General features: G+C 44.7%; 2 protein-coding genes across 6 annotated transcripts in view; one reads left to right on the top strand and one right to left on the bottom strand.

Annotated features, from left to right (window-relative positions):
- Positions 1–7,219, top strand: part of PFKM (phosphofructokinase, muscle) — a 43,333-nt gene extending 36,114 nt beyond the window's left edge. For both annotated transcript variants that reach the window (XM_061416308.1, XM_061416309.1), the window contains 11 exons: positions 121–184; positions 920–1,069; positions 2,128–2,198; positions 2,522–2,609; positions 2,699–2,851; positions 3,335–3,499; positions 4,424–4,485; positions 4,749–4,860; positions 6,159–6,258; positions 6,338–6,443; positions 6,685–7,219. In XM_061416308.1, coding sequence (XP_061272292.1) covers positions 121–184; positions 920–1,069; positions 2,128–2,198; positions 2,522–2,609; positions 2,699–2,851; positions 3,335–3,499; positions 4,424–4,485; positions 4,749–4,860; positions 6,159–6,258; positions 6,338–6,443; positions 6,685–6,829 — 1,216 coding nt within the window. In that variant the 3' untranslated portion in view covers positions 6,830–7,219. The remainder of the gene's footprint in view (positions 1–120; positions 185–919; positions 1,070–2,127; positions 2,199–2,521; positions 2,610–2,698; positions 2,852–3,334; positions 3,500–4,423; positions 4,486–4,748; positions 4,861–6,158; positions 6,259–6,337; positions 6,444–6,684) is intronic.
- A 1,159-nt stretch (positions 7,220–8,378) lies between these two features.
- ASB8 (ankyrin repeat and SOCS box containing 8) overlaps positions 8,379–25,953 on the bottom strand; it is a 31,279-nt gene continuing 13,704 nt past the window's right edge. The window contains exons 1-4 of one of the 4 annotated variants that reach the window (XM_061416318.1): positions 16,804–20,747; positions 13,672–13,835; positions 12,064–12,168; positions 8,379–10,252 (exon numbers count right to left, since the gene is read on the bottom strand). In XM_061416318.1, the coding sequence (XP_061272302.1) occupies positions 9,620–10,252; positions 12,064–12,168; positions 13,672–13,800 (867 nt within the window). In that variant the 5' untranslated portion in view covers positions 13,801–13,835; positions 16,804–20,747 and the 3' untranslated portion in view covers positions 8,379–9,619. Of the gene's footprint in view, positions 10,253–12,063; positions 12,169–13,671; positions 13,836–16,653; positions 20,748–25,953 lie in introns of those variants that run through there. The other 3 variants (XM_061416317.1, XM_061416319.1, XM_061416316.1) reach the window with 3 other exon arrangements.

The following is a 25,953-nucleotide window of genomic DNA, read 5'->3' as shown; positions in this document are numbered from 1 at the left end:
CTTGGAAGCTTGCCCTGTGGAAGTTCATGCTGGGAACAGAACTTCAGACCAGATCCCCTTGGCTGCGGGCCTTGGGGAATGGCCTGAAAACGCCCCCTGTCTCTCTCTTTCCTTTTTTAGGAGCTTCATGAACAACTGGGAGGTATACAAGCTTCTGGCTCACGTCAGACCCCCAAAGTCTAAGGTACGGGCAAGCTGCTGTCTCCCCTTGGCCCTCTTTCTCCCTCATCCTCCCATTATGAAGCGCGCCCCTCAGTCCACTCAGCCTTCAGCCTTGCTAACTTCTTTGCCTGCCTGTGTCTTCAGTGCTGAGACTCGGACACCACTAAGTTAATTTTCTCTCACCCCAGATACAAGTCTGTGTTCTTAGTGTGCCCTGGATGTCTTGAACCCAAGACCCACATCCACTTCAGGGCTGACAAGATAGCATGCAAGGAAGGGAAAAGAAGCTCATGTGTTATTTCTCTGGGCAAATCTGGAGTAATCGCATCTAAGTGCATTTGAACCATCTCTTCCATTGGTGTAGTGGTTCTTAATATTTTATCTACACTAGCATGATCTGGATTACTTATTAAACATGCATATTCCCTCCCTCCGAGGGAGATCAGATCAGGGGTGGGGCCAGGAATATGCAGGTTTAATAAGCTCCCTGGGTGGATCTGATACAACAGGTGGTCCAAGGATCCTACTTTGAGCAACACTGCTCTGGAGGGTCTCGTGTTCATTGTGCAGTGATGTCTGGGATCAGGAATCGCAGCTTTATTGATCTGTGGTGAAGACTTCTGCTTCCCTGCTGTGGGGGAGGGGCAGACTGTGCTGGCATTCCCTGGGGGAGGGATGTGCCCTCAGGACTGTGAGGAACTCGGAGGCCAGCTCCCCTCACTGACCTGTCCCCCTCCCTCTCCACTTCCTTCCACAGAGTGGCTCCCACACGGTGGCCGTGATGAACGTCGGAGCGCCGGCCGCAGGCATGAACGCAGCCGTTCGCTCCACTGTGAGAATCGGCCTCATCCAGGGCAACCGAATGCTGGTGGTGCACGATGGCTTCGAGGGCCTGGCCAAGGGTCAGGTAGGGGGGCGCTGGCTGCAGGGCCGGGAGCAGCCGTGCAGAGGAGACGGGCAGCAGCTGGCCTGTCTGTTCCCCTGTGTTCCCCTGTCCCTCACAACCTTTTTCTTGGGGTTCAAGCAGAAGTAGATACAGGGGTCCCCCGTTTTCTGCGGGGGACACATCCCCAGTGGATACCTGAAATTGTGAGAGCACCAAACCCTATGTATAGTTGATCTTGAACAACTTGGGTTTCAACTGCGTGAACCCACTTAAATGCAGAATTTTTCTTTTTTTAATTTGGCTGTGCCACACATCTTCCCATGATCTTAGTTCCCCATCCAGGGATTGAATCTGGGCCCATGACAGTGAAGGCGCTAAGTCCTAACTGGACCCCTAGGCAACTCCCCAGAACTTTTCAATAGCAAGCACTGTGGTACTATATGATCCAGGGTTGGTTGAACCCATGGATTCAGAGCAGTGCATATGAGAGCCGGCTGTAAATTTACATGTGCATTTTTGACTTTGGAGTGTGGGCACCCACACCCCCGTGTGCTCAGGGGTCAGCTGTGTACTACATGTTTTCCCTGTACTAACAGGCAGGTCGTGTACACAGTGTGGGCCCACTGGACAAAGGGATGAGTCACGTCTTGGGTGGGATGAAGCAGAATGGTGCAAAATTTCATCACGCCACTCAGAACACACCATTTAAAACTTAGGAATTGTTTATTTCTGGAATTTTCCACTTAGGATTTTTGGGCCAAGGTTGATGATGGGTAACTGAGAGCTTGGAAAGTGGGATCACAGATAAAGGGGGAGCTACTGTATTTAATTTTAGGGCAGTGGGAAGAGGCAGGAGGCACTGAAATGAGCCCTTTGCAAACAACGTGTCTGATATAATTCTCTATCCCAGAGTTCAGCACAGGGCCCGGTATAAGATTTGTGAGTGAGCTGTAAGGGTGGAGGACGTTCAGTGAGGTGGGAGAGGCCGGTGCCTGGCACAGCTCTGCCAAGGGGATGGGCTCAGGGCTCGGGCAGTGGTGGCAGACCATGATGCAGACCTGTGTGACCTCCCGCCGCAGATCGAGGAAGCTGGATGGAGCTACGTCGGGGGCTGGACTGGCCAAGGTGGTTCTAAACTTGGGACTAAAAGGTGAGTGGCATACCAGGATTACCTCCACCTAGTCACCCTAAAGGCAGCCGTTGCACGTGGGCATCCGTTCATTTGGTTGGGGTCCGCTGAGACCAGTGCTGTCGTCTGGGTCCTCAGAGGGCAGACGTGTCCATGCAGACATCCATTAGCAGCTCTGGTGACTCAGAGCCCCAGCATGTGTCCTTGGACAGAGAGTGGGGTATGAAGGGGGCGCAAGTTAAGAAATTATAAACACAGTGCCTTCTAACGCTCGCTTTTCTCTCCCTTGATTTTGCTGTCTCTTCCCCAAATTCTATTCCCCTCCCCTCACCCCAATCAACTAGGACTCTACCCAAGAAGAGCTTTGAACAGATCAGTGCCAACATCACGAAGTTTAATATTCAGGGCCTTGTCATTATCGGGGGCTTTGAGGTGAGCATCCCTGCCATTTCTTCCTCTCCTCCTGCCCCCGTTCCCGCCTTCTCCCCCTCATTCCTGCCCCCGTGGCTTTGTCTTCTCAGGCTTACACGGGGGGCCTGGAGCTGATGGAAGGCAGGAAGCAGTATGATGAGCTCTGCATCCCCTTCGTGGTCATCCCTGCCACGGTCTCCAACAATGTGCCCGGCTCGGACTTCAGCGTGGGGGCTGACACTGCCCTCAACACCATCTGCATGGTGAGGGTCCCCGCGGCTTCCCAGCCCCTGGCTTGGGGCTCCAGTCCCTGGACCGAGTCTGGGCTAGGAAGTGAGCACTTGATTTGTACCAGCCAAGTGACGGTGTGAGAAGAATACTTCTCAAGCTCTGAGTTTGCCCACACGCACTTAACACGTTGTGTCCATCCTCCTCGCTGTGAGTCCTCTAGCCTGGAGATGCATCTGTACTCCGCACTCCAAGTGATTTTTCATTTCTGAGGCCCTAGATCATAGTTCCCCTAGTCCAAGCACAGGAAGGGTAGGAATAGCTTCCTTCTGGGGGAGGAGGTCCACACTGCACTTGCCAGATGTGCCTGCCATCCTTGTTGGCGAGAACTGGAGGGGGCTCTGGGGCCCTGCTGGCCTAGGGGGACATAGCTCCAGAGTCGGGTGATGGTGGGGCCCAGAGAAGTGACAAGAGTCACATCCCTGACCCTGTCTTTCTCTGACGTGTTGTCTCTGCAGACGTGTGACCGCATCAAGCAGTCAGCGGCAGGCACCAAGCGCCGTGTGTTTATCATTGAAACGATGGGCGGCTACTGTGGCTACCTGGCCACCATGGCAGGCCTGGCAGCTGGGGCTGATGCTGCGTATATTTTTGAGGACCCCTTCACCATTCGAGACCTGCAGGTAGACGGCTACCCAGAGCTTGTTAGGAGGCTCTCCCTTGCCCCATTGGTCCCCATGTCCCCGTGGCGACCTAAGCTGTGAGAGCTTAAGGCAAGGACAGAGCTGATGGTCTGTGGAGTCCTCGGAAGAGCGCCAGGCAGGCGTGCTGTGGTGTGACATTCTGTATGTGGTGCCCCTCCTGTTGGAGCATTCATTTGAAGGGTGGCTGCAGCTAAGCCCTTTATGTGCCTTTTTGCATTTTATTTTCACAACAGCCATGCATGGGAGGGGTTATCTCCATATTACAGATGAGCAAGGTTCAGTGAGGTTATAAAACTTTTCTAAACTTTGAGTAGGCGGTTTAACTGATTGAAAAAGTCACATCCCCCCTACTTCAGATTTTCCTTGCTACCAAACGGACCACTAACTCCATTTTTGAGGGGATTCCCTTATGATCCTCATTTCTAAGATCTTCGTTCACTCGAACCACACAGAGGAGGTTGGCAGGTTGCGGGAACTCACTACTCCAAGGGCCCAGCCATCAGTGGAGGGTGACCCTCTCCCTCCTTCACCCCTGACTCAAAGCCTAGACGGGGGTGTTTTCTCCGCAGTGAGTCACTGCTGTCCACGAACGCCACCCATTTAGAGACCGACACCGAGGGAGGGCTGGCTCTCTCAGGGTGGAAGAACTGAAACCCCTAGAAAGGGAGATCGGGAAGGGATGGAAAGGGGCTTCAGATTGACAGTTCCCACACTCTCTCCAGCTTTCCCTCTGCCTGCTCTGCCCAGCTCAGCTGGGTCTTCGCTTGTCTGTCTGTCGTGACCTTCTTAAAGGGATTAGGTGCAGGCCAGCCCTGAGCTGTCAGCAGCCCGCCCTCCTCGTGTGCCTCTCCCTCCTGTAGAGGCCTGCTCAGCCGGGTTTAGGATTTTCCATTTCATTTTCAGGTGAATGTGGAGCATCTGGTGCAGAAGATGAAAACGACTGTGAAGAGGGGCCTGGTGTTAAGGTACCTCGTCCCTGGCCTGCTCCTGAGTGAGGAGTAGCCTCGTCCCTGGCCTGCTCCTGAGTGCGGAGGAGCAGCAGTCAGGCTTCGGCCCTGGCCAGACCGCAGCCCTGGCTGGCGCACCCCGTGGAGTCTGTGAATACAGTGTGGGAGAGCCCGGACCCCGGGAGGAGATGGAACTGGGAGGGACAAAGCCCACAGAGCTTGGAGAAGGCAGGGGGAGGGAGAGGGCCAGCGCCGGGCACAGGCTGCCATCTCTTCTGCAGGAACGAGAAGTGCAATGAGAACTACACCACTGACTTCATCTTCAACTTGTACTCTGAGGAGGGGAAGGGCATCTTCGACAGCAGGAAGAACGTGCTGGGCCACATGCAGCAGGTGGGGCAGACACACCATGCTGTCACCAGAGGCCACAGAAAACCCCCACCCAGCAGCCAGAGCCTCCCAGTGGCCTCCCACCTGCTGGTGGCTGTTGGGGCCGCCACAGCACAGGCCTGCAGGCTCCGCAGTCACAGAATCACAAGTCTTTACCTTGGAAATGGCCTGAGAGATTCTGTGGTTCAGCCTCTTTATTTAGGGCAGTTTCTCCACCTTGGCACTCTTGCCATTTTGAGCTGGAAACTTTTTTGTGGTGGTTGTGTGGGTTGTAGGATGGCTTAGCAACACCCCAGACTCTACTCACTAGATGAGCCCTCACTGGTAGCACACCCTCCCCACTTGTGTGACTGAAAAAAGTCTCCAGATATTACCAAATGTCCCCTGGGGGGCCAGGTCATCTCCAGTTGAGAACCACTGCTTCAATGAAGGAAATGAGGCTCAGAGAGAAGTAATTTTCCCAGAGCTGCTAATCAGGCTTGAGTGAGGCCAAAATGAGCTGGCCCAGTGCTTTCCCCACACACCATGCTGCCTTCGTGGGCACCCTGTGAGATGAGTGTGGGCACCTTGCCAGGGTTGGGCTCTGTCTCCACTCACTAGGGTTTCCAGGGGAAAGGAATCTGCATCCAAGACTCACTCACAGATGCTGCTAGTGGTCTGAGACCTGCCCCATTCCAAACCTTCCCCGCTGATGCTGCATAAGTATTGACCTTTGACCTTTCTGTACCCACAGATGAATTCACATTATCTGTTTGAATGGGCTTATCAGCTCCTGAAGGAATGGGGTACTATTGGATAAAGTATGAAGACCTCTTTTCTGTTTTTCCTTCCTTCCCATTTTCCCACTTACTTTTGCTTTGTTCAGAGAAACTGCATCATGTTTTATATTATTCTGAGGTGCTACCAAGGCACCCAGATTAGGTCACAAGGAACACTTGTTCATCGATGGTGAGTGACAAAAGCTGCTAGGCTAGTGAAGGGCAGGGAGCTGACCGAGAGGCCAGAAAGATTAGGAGTAAATGAACAGGGTCATGCAGCCAGGGAGCTAGAAGAGGCAACTGGGAGACCAAGCATCCCCTCGTACTAATTACTCCTAGAGCTGATAAACCGCCAGACCTGCCAGCCCAGCTCGCCCTGGTGCCCTGCCCGGTTTCAGGATTTCCTTTCATAGTTAAGACTTCTGGATTCCTGTTTCTGGTTATAAACCTGAGACCCATCCTTTCATTTTTCTCTGTGTATTAGCATGTCTTTGCCACTTCATTAGAGTCCTGCCCCTTGAACTTTTATCACTCTTTTTCCAGGGTGGGAGCCCAACTCCATTCGACAGGAATTTTGCCACTAAGATGGGTGCAAAGGCTATGAACTGGATGTCAGGGAAAATCAAAGAGAGTTACCGTAACGGTAGGTGGGGTAAGAGGGTGAGCCGCTTTCCTAGAGGCCAGTTCCCAGCATAGAAGCTGACTGACTATCCCTGTTGCAGGGCGGATCTTTGCCAATTCCCCAGACTCGGGCTGTGTTCTGGGGATGCGTAAGAGGGCCCTGGTCTTCCAACCAGTGACTGAGTTGAAGGAACAGACGGATTTTGAGTGAGTACATCTGCCTCCTGGGGTGGTTCCCTCCCCAGCAGTTGCTGAGATCTGCTCTTCCCAGGCTGTTCATGTCTTCAGTCCTTTTTCCTTAGGATTAACATCTGTAGTCATACCTATTTCAGATCTGATGCTTAGGTCCCAAATTCAGCCTCTGCTGTTCCACTTCTTCCCATAGCCTCAGATAGAAGTTGATTGGGGTGCTGAAGATTAAATCATCATCTACCTCATTCCTCTGTAGGCACCGCATCCCCAAGGAGCAGTGGTGGCTGAAGCTGAGGCCCATCCTCAAGATCCTCGCCAAGTACGAGATTGACTTGGATACCTCAGAGCACGCCCACCTGGAGCACATCTCTCGGAAGCGGTCCGGAGAAGCTAATGTCTAGGCCTCTTTGCAAAGAGAAGAATGGATTGTCTGCTATGGTCAGCTCACCCCAACAGATCCAAGTCCGTGTATTCTCACGTGTTTCAGTGCATTTTCCATTAGGTTTCCTTTTATTCTGTAACTGCAGCCATGGTCAGCTCTAGCCAGGGAGCTGGGGCAGGGGCTGTAAGTGGAAGCTCCCTGTATGTAGAATTTCTCCTGACTTCTACCCCAGCTTCCTGTGTCACACAAGGCTGGACTCCTCTAGTACCACTGCTCGATTTCAGTTACTCAGTTAGAATTTTCCTAAAAATAAGCTTTATTTATTTGTGATAATAGAGTCATGGTTCCTCTACTACTATTACGACAGTGACACACCATAACTACACTAATAAATGCCAACTGGTCACTGCGCTTTGGCTTCTCCTCTTACCATCTTCACAAGTGCATTCTTGTCAGCCCCAAGCAATGGACTCTGCCCAGACGGACACCCGGGAAAAGGCAGCCCATGTGCTAACTCCGTGTACTTCGATTCTTGGGTTCTCTTGACTCTGTACGCAGGGTCCCAGAACACAGGACACCATCCTCACCCTCATCCCACAAGCAGTCCCTCCCTCATCCTCTGTAGCCAAGGACACTCCCATCTTCCCTAAGCATAAAGTTATGTTCTACCTCTTGGTCATACACCCATTACCCAGCTTTGCTTTTTTTCCAGCCATTCCCTAATCTCTACTCCGACAACCCAGGGTTCTTCCTTCTCAACTTTTCCCCCTGTGCTCCTTTCTGGATGAAAGCCAGACTCCATCTCGGTGGGGTGACATGCCTGGAAAACAGAGACATTCAATTCTGGACCTAGTTTGGTGGGTTGGTTGAAATGCTGCTTTGGAAAACCATGAGTTCTTGGTCAGCTCAGTTTGTTTTCTGTTCCACACTTCCTCATTAGCAAGCACCCATGTAATACAGCTGGTCCTCAGGATTGCATCTGCATACTGTGCCCTGAACTGATGGGATGCTGCCCTGTCAATGAGAGGCTTGAGATTAGAGTCCAAGAATCAGATCCTGGCTCTTGGCACAAGCATACATATCTCTCCAACTAACACAGCTTCCTCACTTGCTTGCTGAAGCAGGAAGGAGGTTTGGGGTTTTCCAAGGAACAGAGGAAAGGACCGTCTGCTACTGCTGCTGCTAAGTCGCTTTAGTCGTGTCCGACTCTATGCGACCCCATAGACGGCAGCCCACCAGGCTCCCCTGTCCCTGGGATTCTCCAGGCAAGAACACTGGAGTGGGTAAAGGACTGTCTAGTACTTCAGTTTTGCTGGCTATCCAAAGTATATAACTGCTACCCCCTAGAAACAGTTCTAAAAAATGACCGAGAAGTCTTGTCAGAGTCCAACATTAATTAAAGCAGCCAAATGTTCTCTGTACAGTTCTTTAAGGGGAAGAGAAATTAATAAATATCAAGCACCATTATCACTGATTCTTCAAAACAGCCTATGCAGGTGGTGTGACAGCCTCAAAGATGACACTGGGACTCGGGACGATGATGTAACGAAAAGTAGGAACAGTTGAAATTTCCAAACTTGCTTTTAGACCTTTTTATTTCCTTTTTTTTCCGTACGTGAGCAAAAAACACCAATAACAAAAGGACAAAAGCAGACATACTTTTTCAAATTAGCTGTGTCAGCAGATTCTGTTCATTTTTATTTATAGTTCCCAATCAGTTAAAAAAAAAAAAGTCTTTCACATTTGCATAAGGTCATCTAGAATCAACAACTTGATCTAGCTTAGGAACATGAAGAGTACCTAGACTAAGTATTGTTCACGAAAACAGATCTCTTTTGGGAAGGTGGGTCATCTCAGAGGAAGCTCTTAAGAGTGCTCTTCCCCCACTCCCTAACTCCACCCACACCACCAATGTCTTTTTGTGTAGATCAGTAAAAAGCAAAGTTTCCAAAACAACTGAAAACAAACTCCAAACTCTTAGCAGAGTGAATGAAAGACGCATGAGAAAAGGCAGCCCAGCCCACGTCCTCCCCTGCTAGAGCAGACACCTCCCTCTATGGTGGGCGCAGCAAGAGCCAGCCAAGCCCACTGGCTGTCAGGAAAAGAAAGAACTGCATTCGAAGAAAAGTTCTTAGGACTGCTTAGAACCTCCTATCTCCTACTATATGGACAGCAGCAAGATAATCTTTCTAAAATAACATTGCTGAACTACTGTAAGCCTTGGGCACACTCATGGAAAAGGAGCAAAAACTGCCCTTCCCTTCAGTGGTAAGAAGGGGCCAGTCCCTTTTGAATGCCCAGGGATAATTCTAGGGACATCTGTCCCAGTTCTGAACCTGTGCACCATCTGAGGCGGTAGTATCTTCATCTTTGGGCTGCAGCTGTTAGCTGGAATTTTCTTAAACTTCTTCACAGATCAATTAAAATGTTTCTAGAGGGATTCTTCCGAAAGTTAATCATGTTCCCAAAGGCAAACCAAACGCACATGCTAAAAGTACTCTTCATCTGCCCAGAGAAATTCAGTCTCACTGTTGATTTCTTTCCCTAATGAGGGTTGGGGAGACCTCTTCCTTTGCAGGGTGCAATATAAAAGGCCCAGTAAGCAAGAAACAGAAACAAAAATGAGGGACATTTTTTTGTTTGTTTGCTTGGTTTGGGGAGGGGAGGTGATGTGAAGATTACTGTTGTGACATGTTGCCTTGAAATATAAACCACACAACAGGAACAACTGCTTTTCCTGTTTTCCAAGACAGACGGTGCTACAGGGCAAAACCTTACGCAGAGTTGCCGGCCTGACGTCTCCTCCAGGCTATTCTATGAGTAACAGGTATTCCTTCAGAGAAGCTGGCAGAGGCAGGCCCTTGACGGCATCTGGCAGATACTGGAGTCCCAGGCTCCGGCGCACAGCATAGCGAGAAAGTGTTTTTAGAGTCCCTGGGGCTGAGCACAGAACAGTCAGCTTTTCACACAGCTGCTGGTCTTTGGCCACTTCTCGTGGCATGGTGCCATTTTTCCTTAATTCAAAGTGTCCAACAGCTCTGTGGAGGAGCTCAAAGCAAGAGTCCTCTTTCTCTGTCCCAAGTCCCCTGACTAGCAGAGCCACCAGGCGGGAGATGGGCGTCTGGCCTTTTAAGTTGATGACTCTGACCTCTGCACCATAATCAAGAAGGATGCTGACGCTCTCAAGATTTCCCTTCATGGCAGCCCAGCTAAGCGGGGTGTCATTGTTGTAATCCAGGGCGTTGACAGAGGCCCCGCTCTCTAGGAGGGCCCGCACACACTCAGCATTGTTCTTAAAGGCTGCCCAGTGAAGTGGGGTGTCTCGGTTACCATCCAGTGCATTGGGGTTTGCACCATACTCCAACAGGACCTCCACACAAGCCTCATCTTTCTCAGCTGCATAGTGGAGGGCTGTTCGGTTGTAACCATCCAGGGCATTCACCTGTGAAGAGGGAGTGACTATATTACAGTGTATGGACGATGGGCGGGCAAAGAGGCTTGCATGTGCCTAGCCACTGTCTTTGCTATGTAATTTTCTGAACATACAGGTCAACAAGCAATTCCCAGGGAGTTGTGCTCAGGATGGAGCTGAGGGGCAAGTAGGAAAACAATAGTCCCCAGACAACCAACACTCTTTATTATGTCCACTGGTTAACTGGCCTGTATCATCTAGGATTTTGCTGCCACATTCTTATTTATTGTTCCCTAGGACCTCTACCACACAGTAAGGGAGAAGAAACAGAAGAAGTCTAAGTACTTGTAACTACTCTGAAAGACATTTATTGGAAGGCAGCTTGAACATACTGGCCAGAGTAAAGGTTCTGGATTATTCTACTTATCCTGACTCACTCTGTATCCTGTGGCTAATGGCAACCAGACTGAAAAATAATGAAGTCAAGTTTCTGTCCATGTAGCTCTGCTGTGTTTTTTAACCACACAGAGCAGCTCAGAACTATTTATCCAAGTCAGCCCCCTGCAAACGTATTTTGTGGGGCCATGAGAGAATCTGGAGGAAAGCATGCCAAGGAAAGAGCACAAATCCTCTGATGCTGAAAAGCTGCTGGCTTGCTACTCAGCATCTCCTATAATATTTGGAGGCTACAAAGATTTCATTTAAATCCTAGGTTTAAATAGTGAATTTTCTCCCCCGTAAAATGCACTTAAAAAACCCCACCCCTGAAATATTTAATCTTCAATCTTCTATTTAGCTAAAAACTGCCCCCTCACCCTGGGGATAGTCTCACTTTCATCATTGCTATTAATCACTGCCTTTCACTTCAGGGTCACTCACAAAAGTTACAGGATAGTTCATGACAGGCAGAGAATAGCATGGTTGTGTGGAGGTGGGGACCTAGAGCAGGCTTACCCACCAGCATGTCTGGGGCCTGCACACCTGCTTCATGGCATCTTTATTCAAATGACTGCCTCAACCTGTGCACCCTGAAGATGCCACAAAAGTTGTCAAAACTGCTACTTTATTTATTTAACAGGCACTCGTTTAGTATAATAATTACTACATGCCAGTGTTCTAAACAGTTTCAACCTTATGAAGAATACACCATTTATCATCCTTATTTTATAGATGGGGAAGCTGATGCAAAGAAAGGTTAAGTAACCTGTTCAACATCACAAAGCTGGAAATGACAGCTGGAATTCAAATCCATGAAGTCTGGGTTCAGACTCTCTCTTCTTTTATTCATTATACTACGCTGCTTCTTGCTAATGTCAATAAAAGTTAATCTTTTTTTTTTTTTTTATGTTAAGATACATTAGAAAGACGGTAACAAGATATGGTAAAACAGAAAAAAATGAATGGGCAGAAAGAGCACAAGTAGCTCAATCCTGAGGAAGGGACTGACCCACTGACTTATTTTCCAGTGACAGGCATGTGAGAAGTGCACGCTGGTGGCAAGTCTCAAGTGGTTTAGATTGAATCAGGGTTGAGGGGACTGAACAATCAAAAGAGGATTAAATAGAAATATAAACAATCCCAGAAGGAAGGCTGGGAGATTAACGGGAGATAAAAATTACCTCTTCCCAGAGCCATGGTCAGTGTATGAAAGAAAGGCAACGGAATGAAGTACTTTGGATGATTTACCATTACATTTTGTTTGAATATTGGCCACACCAAAGTTACCTAGAAGGTGGGAGCAAGAAGGTGGGAAGAGATAGGAAAAGAGACAAAACATTTTAAGGAAGTGTGAAGCCCAAGTTTTAGTGAAACACTGATGTGACAGTGTTAAAAAACATTACCTCAGCTCCCTTTTCCAGCAGTAACTCCACACAGTCCGCATCGGACACCATGCAGGCACAGTGCAAGGGCTTCAGCGTGCCGTGGGTACAGTTCACATCTGCTCCCTAGGGACAGAAGGAAACTTCAACTGGTGTGCTCAGCTCTGGCTCACCATGCAGGACAAGACTCAGATCAATGTCTGGGGTGGGGGTGGGGAAGGGCTCTAGCTCTGACTGTATTGTAAATATATGGCCAGCCCCAGTGCCTATTCCTATTAATTAAATGAAATTACAATGCCAATATCCAAACCAATACACTGAATGCAACCAATACACTGAATGCACTGAAGATGAATGAAAGGAACTGTCGATGCCTTAGATCAAATCATTGAGTTTCTCCACAAGTTAGCCTGAAAGATGGCCACGGGGATGGACATCACTAAGGACATAACCTTGCATGTAAAAGCAGTAGAACCTTATCACCAGGCAGGAAAGCTGGAAAAGCAATAGACTTTCTCTGGCTACTGTGCTCTGAAAAAGTCAGGAATGCATCTTTCAGAGAGAAGCCAGGAGAACTGGCATGCTCTTCTTGCCATCTGACAGATGACCGTCACTAACAGTAAGGTCATCTTAATGTTATGTCTTTGTTTATAAACGTATATAGCATATACTTATAAACTAAGTGGCCCCTTGGTATCAGCATTCTCTGCCACCTAGCCCCCACTGGTACTTCTGTTTCATATCTGATGAAGGAGCTGGAGATACGACGGTCTGACCAAAGTCACAGAATGACTCAGCAGCAGAGCTGGAATTAGAATGTGACAAAGTTTCTACTGCTGACTCTTCTGATACCACTTTTGCTAAGAACAAGCTAATGCTGTCTGACTTTTCTTCTCACAGCTGTGCCACACAACTCTGAAGCAGCTACAGAGCTCTAGGCTGTAACCAGGATTCTAGAGCTGTTCAAAAGAATGTATAGAAGTAGCCATCTGGATACATTCTCTAGAGATAAAAAAAAATTACCCTGTAACTTCTCTTCAACAGGAATAATATACAGAAAAGCATCAACGCCCTTCCAGGATACTAGCTATTTAAGAGAAGTACAGAATAGTACTGGTTAGATAGCAGACAGTTAAAGTGTTTCCGTAAGTCAAAAATTACCATGCATTTTAGGGATTAATAATCTCTATAGAACTGTAAGTGGTAGCTGTTGTTAGGATAGAAGGCCAGTGATATCCCTCCATGTAATTATTATTATAAACTACAAGGGTTTGAAAACCACTAATGCTTTGCTTTCCTCCTTCTTCCCTTAGCGTAACATGTGTAGAGTTTGAGCTTGCTGAATCCCATATGCCCATACCCAGAAAGAGATTTCACAAAGAGCATGAAACTAGGGTTATCTAGAACATAATTCCCAAAGAAAAATATCATTTGCACAAAGTGAAAGGCAGAAGAGGGAGAAGCAAAACATATGTTAATGGTTAATACACTTTAGAATATTGTAAAAACTGTAAAAACTCCGTGATCTTGTGCTGAGTCAGAGCTGCAAATCTGTAATCCATTAGGATTCCCCAGGAACTTTCCCACCTCACCTCCCCAAGGACTCCTGCGTCAGCCCAGTACACTCACCCCTCTGATGAGGTCCTCTACATTGTCGTGTGGGAAGGAGCGAATGGCAGCGATTGTTCGGATTAAGCGCTCTGAGAGAGAGTATTTGCTCTGAATGCTCTGCATAATATACCACATACTGGAACTCATCAAGGCTCAGAGTACGTTCACATGCTCCAAACTGCCTGAAACAAAGATGTTTTAGGCATACACAATACCACTGAGCACACCTGTCCTTAGGGTTACAGGTTCTCCAAGGCCTTCCCACTAGTAAAACCAGATTTCAAAGAGTCAGTGACTCATTAATACCATTTTTCCTAATCACAAGAAGGAGAATATGATAGTTGCTAAGGGAGCTGGGTAAACTGGACTAAAGGATTCTGACCCTGGGAACCCCGGCTCTACTCTCTGACCTCATCTAGCACAGGACTTCCCCAAATGCTCCAAGCTCCCCATGGAGCTCCTTATGGTTTAAAAAAGACCAAGCCAGGAAAGGGATTCCTGTAAAGGCCAAGGATTTCACAAAACATCTGTTTTCCTCCTCTGAACTATGTGGTCTTTATTATCAGCACCCCCTTTAGGTTACTTGTTACATTTGACCTTGCAGTATAGTTATGTTCATACTGTTTTTCCATCTAAACTGTAATCAATTGGGAGGCAAGGTTCTCCTCTTCTACTTCTTTAGACCATCTCAGGCCAGCCAGAGTCTCACAAAAAGTAGCTATTTAATAAATACTGGTTGATTGACTAAAGGGTATAGGAGTGATTATTACCTGTGAGAAGAAACAGAACAAATGCATTTATGTTAATGATGACAAGCCATCTGTGAAATAGTTTAAAATGGCAAAGAAAAAATGAGAAGTTTTTGAGGTGAAATTCTAAAATAAGGAAGGAATGCCAAAGTATAATTACTCTGGGGTCATCTATATAAAATTAGGAAAAAAGTTTAAAAGTTCTGACTAATGATATATGTTTGCAGTTGCAGGAAAACAAGCAGATTTAAGAGTGAAAAAATGAATTTAAAAATTTAATAATTGGCCATTTGTGACAACTGAGAAGTAGACCTGAGTTCTGTGTTGGAAGAAGAAAATAAAGCAATATTGGCTCAGACAATAAAGAATTTGCAGGTCTGGAAGATCCCCTGGAAGATCCCCTGGAGAAGATCCCCTGGAGAAGGGAGCGGCAACCCACTCCAATATTCTTGCCTAGAGAATTCCATGGACCTGGTGGGCTACAGTCCATGGGGTCATAAAGAGTCAGACACAATTGAGTGACTAAACACAACACAATCAAAACAATACTTAAATTCAACTATGATAAAAAGTTTTGGCTCTCTAAGAGCCATACACCAGTTGGGGAACATTTAAGATTACAGCAAAGAAGGCAGAGCATTTCTATGAAAAAGCGTATATCAAAAACTGTAAAGAAAGCATGGTATGCTCTCTAGGTGTAACCATTTAGGAATCCAGGATCCTATCAAACCACAAGCTCCCTGCCAGTAAATACAGTGTTATTTTTAATAGTGCCTGGCACACAGCAGGTTCTCAATATTTGTTGAATCAATGTAAAGCTTATTACTTAGGACCCTAGAAAAATTTAAGACTTACAGTAATTAGACATCTTATGCACATGATGATTACTAAGGGAAAAACACTAAAATTATTTTGGTCATTTCAAATGATGTAACTTCTGTGATGGACTCTCCCCTTATACATTATGTAGTAATACTATAAACTCTTCCATTTTGCTACTGGGTAGCCATTTATCTGTTTAAAATACATATAGTATTAATTAATGGAAGTTAAAAATCAACCTTTGGCCACCTCATGTGAAGAGTTGACTCACTGGAAAAGACTGATGCTGGGAGGGATTGGGGGCAGGAGGAGAAGGGGACGACAGAGGATGAGCTGGCTGGATGGCATCACTGACTCGATGGACGTGAGTCTGAGTGAACTCTGGGAGTTGGTGATGGACAGGGAGGCCTGGCCTGCTACAGTCAATGGGGTCACAAAGAGTCGGACACGACTGAGCAACTGAACTGAACTGAAAAATCAATTCATAGGTATCAATGATTCAAATTAGGGTATTCTCCCTACTTTATTAAGAACAAAGCTTATTTATTCTTAATAAGCTTACACACTTGTTTATATGCTTCTGAAATTTTCCAAATAGTTTAGACTTGGAATACGTTTTAATCTTTGCAACAGCCACGAAACTCCTCAGAGACAAGAGTCTGTATCTTACACTTCACTGTTGCAAGGAAAAAGGGGAAAAGGTACAGACGCATTTGAGTCAGCGATTCCAAGAACAAAAAGAGCATCCAAAGTGGAAGGCTTAGCCCAAAGTGGTTCTGTTAACCATTTCTGGGTCAAGATAATCTGAAAAAAAAAAAAAAGACTAGACCCTTGCAATCATTTTCGGAGCTTTCTTGGACTCCAGGCTAAGAAATCCTAACTGAGAATACAACCACTAGTCCTCTGCGGCTGCCTCAAAGCTCCTGCTGAAGAGTGAAACTTCGGGGCACATTGACAACATTCACTGTCAGGAAGGATCACGAAATCTAGACTCGACATATCGCCAGACAGCAGCCTGTCCACGGTTTGACCCTCTGTGGCCCCTTTCCTCTGCTGGAGCAGAAAGCTCCCTCTCTCCCATTTTCTTCCACTTCGGATCCAAAGAAAACACCAAGGGGTTTTTCTTAATGCGAAGCTAGAAGCAAAGGAGGGGAGAGGCGACATTCAGCAGCTCTGGTGCTAGGGAGGCCGGGCTTTCGCCCACAGGCTGGGACGCCCGCGACCCGGCCAGGCGCGCCCCCGCCCCACCGCACCAGCTGAGGGGCTCGCGGCAGCTAGGTCTAGCCGAGTCTAGGGGACGGAGGGCGAAGACGTGTGGTGTCACTTTCCGCACGGGCTCCGCAAAGACCACAGCAATCCCAGGAGGTCTCGCGGGGCCGGTACTGAAATGGGGGGTCACGAAATCTCCCGGGGAGCCCCAAAGGCGTACCAATCCTCGCCCCGATCTCCTTAAAGCCCGGGACGAGATCCCAGCCTCGAAGGCTGGCAGATCGTGAGCGGGGAGTGGAAGTGCTACTGGGCGTGGTGCCCGAGGTTAGGTACCAGACTGCAGATATTCCTGCCGCGGGGCGACACTCACCGAACCGTGGAGCTGACCTGGGTGGTGAAAGCGGCTGTCAAGGCGTGACCCGGAAGCAGAAGTTGTCTCCCGCGGGCTGCTCTGTTTACAGGTTGGACGACTGGGATGCGCGCCTGCGCACCGACCACCGTCCGAAGGCGGAACGCGCCTGCGCAGACGTGCGAAGCCGCTTCCGTCTAACCGGGGTTTAATCAGTTTACTTTCTAGCCGCGGCAAAGGCTTTTGCGCAGGCGCAATGTGGCGCTTTCGGCAGCAGCTGCGGGGCTCGGTCTGTGGCGGTGGTGGGCAAGGAGCTCATCGGCTGCTGGCTGTTGGCCCGACTCTGGCGGGTGTTGTGCCTACGTGGACCAGGCTTGCAACAAGTTCATCCGAACCCTCCTCTGCGTCCTACTGTCCCCATCTGATAATCGGACCTGAACACCCCTTTTCCAGATTATTCCCAAACTTGGGACACTGATTCTATTGGTTTGGAGACTAAGCTGTTAGTGAGAAGTATCTTTGGCAAATAAGAGACTTCCAGCATTTTTCATAAAATATTGGAACGCATTTATGCTTCTGCGAGCATTGTCCACTCTCTATATTAAAGATAAACAAGCACTCGAGGAGTACTAGTCCAAATGTTGAGGGCTGAAAAAAGATGTACATGCTTAACATTAACCTTTCCCAACCAGAGATGCTGACACCTCCGAGTGAAGAATTTTCCGTGCAGAACAAACATTTCAAAGCCAGCGGCACGTAGTGGTCCATGCACAGAGTGAAGCAGACCACACAGGCAGACTAAGTGCTATATCTACCCTTCAGCCACTCCCCAAAGCTTGCTCAGAGAAACAGTACTTTACCAGTTTGAGAGTGAAGTAGGGCCCAGAAAGTTCTGTGTATCGGTGAGGAAATGGCGAACTGGAAAGGTTCAGCGAGGCTCCTGAGTTCCAAACTCAAAAATAATTTTTCTGGGCAGGAATGTGTCCCCCACCTCCTACTACTCTGCTATGGTGAGACAGTTAAGTTTTTCAAAAGGAGATGAAACCTAGATTTACAAAATATGAATTGCAAATGTTGGCAATATTTGTTTTAAAGAAAAGTTTTAGAGGGAACATTCAACTTGCAAGCCACCAATTCCAGACTCTGGGACTAAAGGCTGCTTTGGTCATGGGGTCCCAAAGAGTCAGACATGACTGAGCGACTCAACTGAACTGAAGCAACTTAACATGGACTGTAGCCCACCAGGCTCCTCTGTCCATGGAGATTCTCCAGGAGAGAATACTGGAGAAGGAGAGTGTTGCCATGCCCTGCTCCAGGGGATCTTCCCAACCCAGAGATCAAACCCGAGTCTCTTATGTCTCCTGCATTGGCAGGTGTGTATTAATCTGACCCGTGAAACCTTAATTATAAGATGGCAAAATCTATATAGTTTCTGTTCCATTTTTGTCTTTTTTTAAAAAATAGTTTTACCTACTTTCCAAAACAGGATAAAGTCTGCTGTTTCCAAGCCTTCATTTTTAAATGTTATTTGTATTATGAAAATGATCAAGCATACAAAAAAGCTAAGTCAAATAGAATGATGAACTCTTTATAGCATTACCTATGTTTAAGAACCTCTAAAAGCATCTTACAAGAAAGACAGTACCCATCTGCCAGGACACATTAACATTTTTGCTAGGTATTTTAAATCTATTTTTTATGTTTCTTTGTTGTTTTGTCCAGCTTTAGGGTTTTGAAATAAACCACTCAAACAATATCCATAGTACCCACAGCTTTAGGAGAAATCTTTTCTGAGGTTTGACTTGACACCCCATAAGTTTTCTAAAAACCTGAACAATCTCATTTATGTATCCATTTCTTCCTTAAAAAAAAAGATGAAAATTTCCCCTGGTCATTATCTCATTCATTAAAATTTCTTGGTTGCTAAATGCTAAAGTATACAGATTCTGGGAAACACCAAGCATCATATAAATTAGGGATGCTTAGTATTCAAGGGAGTGAAAAATAGCCTATCCATATGTTACGTTATAGAGTCTCTGAGAATCCACTGCAAAATCAAAGGTGGGTTTCAGACCCTTTCATTCATATATTCAGCAAACATTTATCGGGCACCTACTTTGTTCCAGGCTCGAGCTCAGCAATGCAGGGAGGACAGAGATACAAAGACACATTTCCTTATTATCAAGGATTGAGAATAGTCAGTGGCAATTAAAGATCACCATATTTCAACTAAAATTTTATGTACAAAGTTGATGTTGAAGGACAGTTCTACTTCGTGGTAAGATCAAGACAGCATAGAGAAAGAGGGTCTGTGGAGAGGTTTCTTGTGTTTGTTTTGTTCAAATCCTGCTCCTGTTGCACCCAGAATGAGGTAGTGCTGGTGCTACATCTTCTCAAGCCTAAAGAGGCACTCTGTGGAACCCAAGAGTTTGGGAATTGTTTTTCCTAGTTGTAAAACACAGAGAATTGCACTGACTCTTGTATATAAATTAAAGAAGGCAGTGGCCATAAACTAGAGGTGACTGCCCTGGGATTCACCAGCACTCCCAGATTAGGTAGGGATGACAAATGTGCACATGTTGTCCTGGACCTGATGTGGGCCACGCAGAGGACAGTCAGCATTAGGCCTGCTGGCCCATTCAAAAGACTTGACTAGAGGTGTAGAGGTACCCAGTGAGCAGAAGCTAGAGATGAACACAGGAATCCTAGAATCTACAGAGGTTGTTGTAGGCAAACACTTATGTCTGTCTAGACCAAAGGCACTCAAGGAAGAGGTCTCTAATGATGGAAATCTCCAAAGAACTTCTAAAAGCACAAAAACACCCATCTGTCAGACCCAGTTGTATAGACCAATCCTGTCAAAACAGAACTTCCCTATCCCCTTAGCTGTCCTGCCTCCTTCCACTTTCACACAGCAGATCAAATAGCAGTTAGCTAGTGGAGAACGTCTATGGGGTCGCACAGAGTCGGACACAACTGAAGCGACTTAGCAGCAGCAGCAGCAGCAGTGGAGAAGGAGGCAAGTTGAGAAGAAAGCTGAAGGCAGGACTTACATGGGAGAGGGGGGAAGAGGGCTTACACTAGCATCTTAGAATGAAGACTGAAAGATTTGATTGCCATCTTGGACTAGAAACATTCTAATTACTAAATCGACTCTCTCTTTCTCTCTCTTTTTTTAACTTAAAGTGGCCATTACTTAAAACACTGTACATTATTAAAGAATAAGCCAAAAAGTCAGAGAATCTGCTCAATTTTTCATTTAGGGGCATGAGAAAATTATCCCCTCCAAATAAATCTTTTTAAAAGATAGCAAAAGTAAAAAAATTAGACTGGTATATGTATATGTATAGCTGATTCACTTTGGTGTACAGCAGAAACGAATGCAACATTGTAAATCAACTAACTTTAATAAAAATTAATTTTAAAAATTAAAAAATTAAACTGGCGTTTGGATAATATCCCATGAATCTTGCATTCAATATCCCAACTCTATCTCTATAAATTTCAGTTTGTTATTTCTGATCTTCATGCTTTGATGACAAGTGATTCCCTGAGTTTTTTAAAAAAAATATTTTGTATCTCTCATAAGACTTTTATTTTTTCTTCTCACCTTTGCTAGTTCTAGTTCTGTTTTGAAGAACTCTTCATTAGATGATGTTGACTGACAGTACAACCAGTGATCCTATTTTCAGACCTTGGCATAAACTTGAACTTGAAATTTGATAATGATGTTTTGCTTGTAGTGATTGCTGCTATCACCATTCAGCATGTATCAGCATCCAGTCTCCATGGATAGATGCCATTAAGCTTGCAGATCTTGATGTCTTGCTCCTTGAGCACTGCATCAACTTAACAGCCATGAGCTTTTTGTGCAGTTTATTTTTGGAGTGAAAAACTCCTTTTTTTTCACCAGCTGGCTCCAAACCCTTTCCTTCTGAGTGCAGTCCTCTAGAGTGGCAATTCTTGGAGGAGAGGAATTCTGCCCTGCCACTTCTCTAAGTGGTAACATGAAGCCTTTCACAACAGTTTTCTGGCTTCTGGCCAGAACGCATCAATAACTCTTTTGTCTAAAAAGGCCTCATCCTTTTTCAGGGGCTGTTTCGCAAATATTGAGACAAAAGTTTTCCTGACACGCTTCCTAGAGAAAGGTGAGTTAAGTAAGAAGAGATTCCTTCCAAAGAAGCTTTTTCATATCACCAAAGGAAAAGAACCAAAAGGAAGTTTGAGAGACCCTAAGAGTAAAGGAAAGAGAGGGCATCTGTCAAAATTTACAATGTAGAGTGAAAAAGTAAGATCCAAAGGTCAGACTAGTTGGGAAAAATAGCTGTCTTTCATTAGTATAATAGTGCATTTTTCTCTATTTTGAATTTCTTTAATTTTAGGGGTTATCACTTGTAGTGTATTCCTTAATTTAGAAATAATGAAATATCCATGCAAATACCATAGGGACCAGGGTTCCAGTTCTAATAGTAGCTCTATTTACCTTATTTGTCTAAGCAAGTTACACACCTAAGCCTCAATTTATTGATGATTGAACAATAGGATGAGGGTAACAACACCTACCCCAACAGTTAATTTTATAAAACTTAGGTCATATTTGTGAAAAGTGGTTTTGTAAACTATATAAATATTGGTCCTTTTCTATGTCACCTTTGTACTTGTTCAAGGAGGTTACCAAATGTCTGGTTCCCACAGTTACACTGTAAGCACCTCTACTGCAGGCAGTTAGACTTCCTGCACTCACCTCTCCCCACAGCACAGCCCCAAACGTGCAGTGGTTTGGGGTAGTGGATAAATGCAAACGGAATTGAACTAAGTGAACCAATTTATCAAAGCCTGGGGTAGCAGAATGCCTCTATGTACTGGTCCCTGACCTTGAGAAAGAAGTCAGTGGTGCATTTACAAGGAAAGTTGAAAGAAGATTTTCGAAATAGAAAAAAAAAGTTTGGGGAGGTATAATGTAAACCTCATGAAACTTTTTACAAACCTTGTCCTAGAGAAAGTAGTTCAGGGAGGAAAAGAACAGCATTAATGTGCAGCAGGGGTAGTTCCCCAAGACATGTCATCAGGATTAAACAAGGCTTCTTTCAGGATTGCTCAAAGGCAGACGTGCTCTCAGTATTCAAACTTTGTTTCTCCTTTTTCCTTTTAAATTTCTCCAAGGCTTAGGGAAATTTATGAATCACTGTTTTTTAAATCAGCTTTTCGTCAATATTTTATTATTTTTTTGAACCTACAGATTACCAATATTTTCCAGTATCAGAATGATTTTGCTAATTTTGAGACTTTATAAAGAAAGACTGCCTGAGGGATTTTGAAAAAATGCTAAAGTAAAAATACAAGTCACAATTTTAATGATAATATTCAAATTACAAAGGTGCTGTGTTTAGTCACTCATTTGTGTCCGACTCTTAGTGACTCCATGAACTGTAACCCGCCAGGTTCCTCTGTCCATAGGATTTCCCAGGCAAGAATACTGGAGTGGGTTATCATTTCCTCCTCCAGGGAGAAGATTTTTCAAGATTGTGCGCAGGTAGATTTCCTAGCAAACCAAGACAGGAGTAGACAAACTCCAGCAGGAGAATTTTTAAAATCCTTCAGGGGAAGGAAGTTAACAGAGGAAGTGCCCACTTGCTTGGTTTCAGTGGGTGGTTCATACTGATCTGGAGAATCCAACTAGCAAGGAAATGACTGGACTCTCTGAATCAGTTTTAGGGGGTTGCGAAACAACTTACGGTTAATCTCATACTTTTGAGCCGTCTTCAGGCCTGTGCTACTTCTAGTAGGAGTATGTCTCCCCCTGGAGGGCAAATAGAGCATTTGTTCCTTCAGGCTTCTTAACTCAGAGTTCAGTAATTAATAGGTTTTCCCCCCTTCCTTCCTTCCTTCATCTGTTCATTCAACAAATACTTATTTAATCCTATTACTTTGCTGTTTGTTATAATAGATGCTGAAGATACAGCTGAAAATAAGGTCAACATGTTCATTGTCTCTATGGGAATTATAGCCTAGTGTGAGAAATGAATGTTAAAAAATCACCTGAATGCCTAAATAATGACAATAGTAATAAGTTACATAGAGGAAAAGTGTGGAGGATAATATGACTTTCAATAGAAGACCTCAGTCATACAGGGAGAGTAAGGAAAACTTCTCTGTGACCTGGAAGATAGATGGATATAGCCAGATGAAAAGTGGGGAGGAGGTGTAGGGAGTGGGCCTTCCAGCAAATGGAAAAGAGTATTCAAAGATTTAGAAAAGGGAAAGAGCTTAGGAAGTTGGAAGAAACCAAAGAGGTCATAATAAGTAGGCTGGGGCACAAGTTGAGGCTAGAAAGGTGCAAATGCTGCAGACCAGGCAGGGTTTGTGGGACATGTGAAGGAGTCTAAACTTTATCCCCAAAGAATAGGAGCCTATGGATAGATTTTGCGCAAGTGACATGATCACAGCTGTGCTTCTAAAGAATTACTTTGATTTTATAATGAAGAATGGATTACAGAAGGAACAGAGTAGGGAGTAAGATAGAGAAAAGAACAATTAAGAGATGCAGGCAAGAAATGATGGGAAGTTGAACCAGAGTAGTGGCCACAGGAAGGGAGAGAAGTGGGTTCATTTGAAATATTTTAAGGTCAGAATTGATAGAACTTGGTGATTGACTACAAGCTGGATTGGAGTGGTTACAGCTTGCCAAGAATGAGTCCTAGAGTTTCGCTATGAGCTCATGAATGAATTGAGGAGCTGTTTACAAAGATAGGAACTGAAGAATAAGCAGGTTATGTGTGGTGAGTGTGTATGGGAGTGTTGGGAGAATCTGATTAAAGATCAGTTTATCAAATATTTACTGAGACTCCTACTGTATATCAGCCACTGTGTTTAACACTAGACCCTGGAAGTGAAAAAGTTGAAGCCCATACAGGACCCTCATCTGCAAGAAACGTTCGGCTCACAGAAAATAATGATACCACTAATAGATTACTTCAATATAATGTAGCTTTGCAAGAAGGAACAATGTCCAGAAGAAACCCAGAAAAGAGGCAGCTTAGCATAACCCCGGGGTTGGGGGTATTCAGAGACTTCTTAAAGATGATAACTGAACACTCGTGAAAGATTAGAAGCAGTAGAATATGGTAAAGGCAGGTGGGAGTTTTTCCTCAGGAAAAAGAAGTAATCGCTTATTTAGACCAGTCATCCCTCTGAAAACAATTAAAATCCCAGATAGAATATTTTTTAAAAGACTTCCTAAAAGTATCCAAGATGGGTTAAAATGGGATTCTTTAAGCACCTGTATTTTATTTTTAATTGAATAATAGTTAATTTACAATATTATATGAGATTCAAGTGCACAACATTGTGACTCAATATTTTCACAGATTATATTCCATTTAAAGTGATTATATTGGCTATATTCCGTATGCTGTACAGTGTATCCTTGTAGCTTATTTATTTTATACATAGTAGCTCTTGATCTCCTACCACTATCTTGTCTCTACCAGCTTCCCTATCCTCACTGGTTTGTTCTCTATGTTTTTGAGTAAAAGACTTATAACCTCAATTCTATTCCAAACCACAGAAGGACAAACTTCAAAAATTCTTTAAAGAAATAAATGTAACATTGGAACCAGAATTTGATGAAGATTGTACAAAAGGGAAAACGACACACTGATTTCATTTATGAATATCAATGCAAATAGCCTAAGTAAAACATTACCAAATGGAATCAAACAGCATGGAATGTCATGACCAAGGGTCAACTGCTTTAGGAATATAAATAGGGTTCAATGTTAGGAAATATATTAATATGTTTTAAAATGTTATTATATATATGAAGAAAAGGTCTTGCAATTATCACCAAAGTGCTGGAAAAATATTTGAGAAAATTCAAGATGTATTCCTAGTAAAAGTAACTTTCAAACGAGAAGTAAAAGACTATTTTCTTAGCATCACAAGGTCTTGTGCTTACCAACTGCTGCTTATCTTGCTCATCTCTTGCTTATCTTACTATTTTCATGGGAAAACACCAGCAGCATTCATACTAATGTCTAAAACAAAACGAGGCTATCCACAACTACTATAACATCAAACATGGTATTAAAGGTATTTGCCGCAGCCTTGTTACAAAGAAAGCAATTAAATGTATGAGAGTTGTAGATAATCTGATGATGTGTCTAGAAAATGAAATGGAAAAGCTGCTGCAAACCAAAAGATGATTCAGTAAGATAGCAGGACATAAAGGCAGTTTGCACAAGTCAGTAAGCTTCATGGAAACAGGGAAGAACCAGTTAGCCAGTTAGAAGGTACCATAGCAGAGAATATTCACATCCCATTTAATAGCAACCATAGTTACAAAACTCTTAGGAATGAAGTTAAGAAGAAATATGTAAAAATATATGAGAAAAATTTTATAATACTCCCCAAAGACACAAAAGTGGACTCAAGCCAATGAAAGACACACCTTAAGTGAATTCGTAAATTTAATATAATGTCAATAAAAATTTCAACAAGATTTTTGTTTTTTAGTTAGCAAAATGGATGCTTACGCTCCTGTGAAAAAATAAACAAGAACTGCCAGGGAAACCTTGAAAAGAAGAGCAATGAGGAGGGGCCAGTCTTACTAGACATGTAAAACACTGTAAAGCCTTCATACTTAAAAGGATGTAGAACTGGTGCATAAATAGACAGACACCAGGGGAACATGATATAAAGTCTAGGCACCAATCCAAGAATAAATGTATTATATGCTTCAAAATAATGAAAAATGGATTCAAATAAGTGTTGCTGAGACAATTCTGTATCATTTGGGAAAAGATAAACTTGTATCTGTAGCTTATACTGCACACCAAGATAAACTCCACATGGATCACTTAATTAAACACAACAAAATTGGAAACTGTACAAGTTATAGAAGAAAACGTGTAGATTTCCGTATATATACCCATGGGGGTAGTGGGGAAAGCATTCATATGACTCAAAATCTAGAATCAATAAAATACTTGATATATTCCCTTACACACAGTTTTTTAAAATTTCATGGCCCAAATACTGTAAGATCAAAAACAAAGAATTCACCGGACAAAATATTCACAACTCTATTATAGAAAAAGTTAATCTCCCTAATATATAAAGGTGTTCTAGAAATAAAAAGACATAGCGTAGTGTTAGTCGCTCAGTTGTGTC

Source organism: Bos javanicus, chromosome 5 (genome assembly GCF_032452875.1).
Source record: "Bos javanicus breed banteng chromosome 5, ARS-OSU_banteng_1.0, whole genome shotgun sequence".
NCBI lineage: Eukaryota > Metazoa > Chordata > Mammalia > Artiodactyla > Bovidae > Bos > Bos javanicus.
This window is presented reverse-complemented; position numbering and strand designations above follow the sequence as displayed.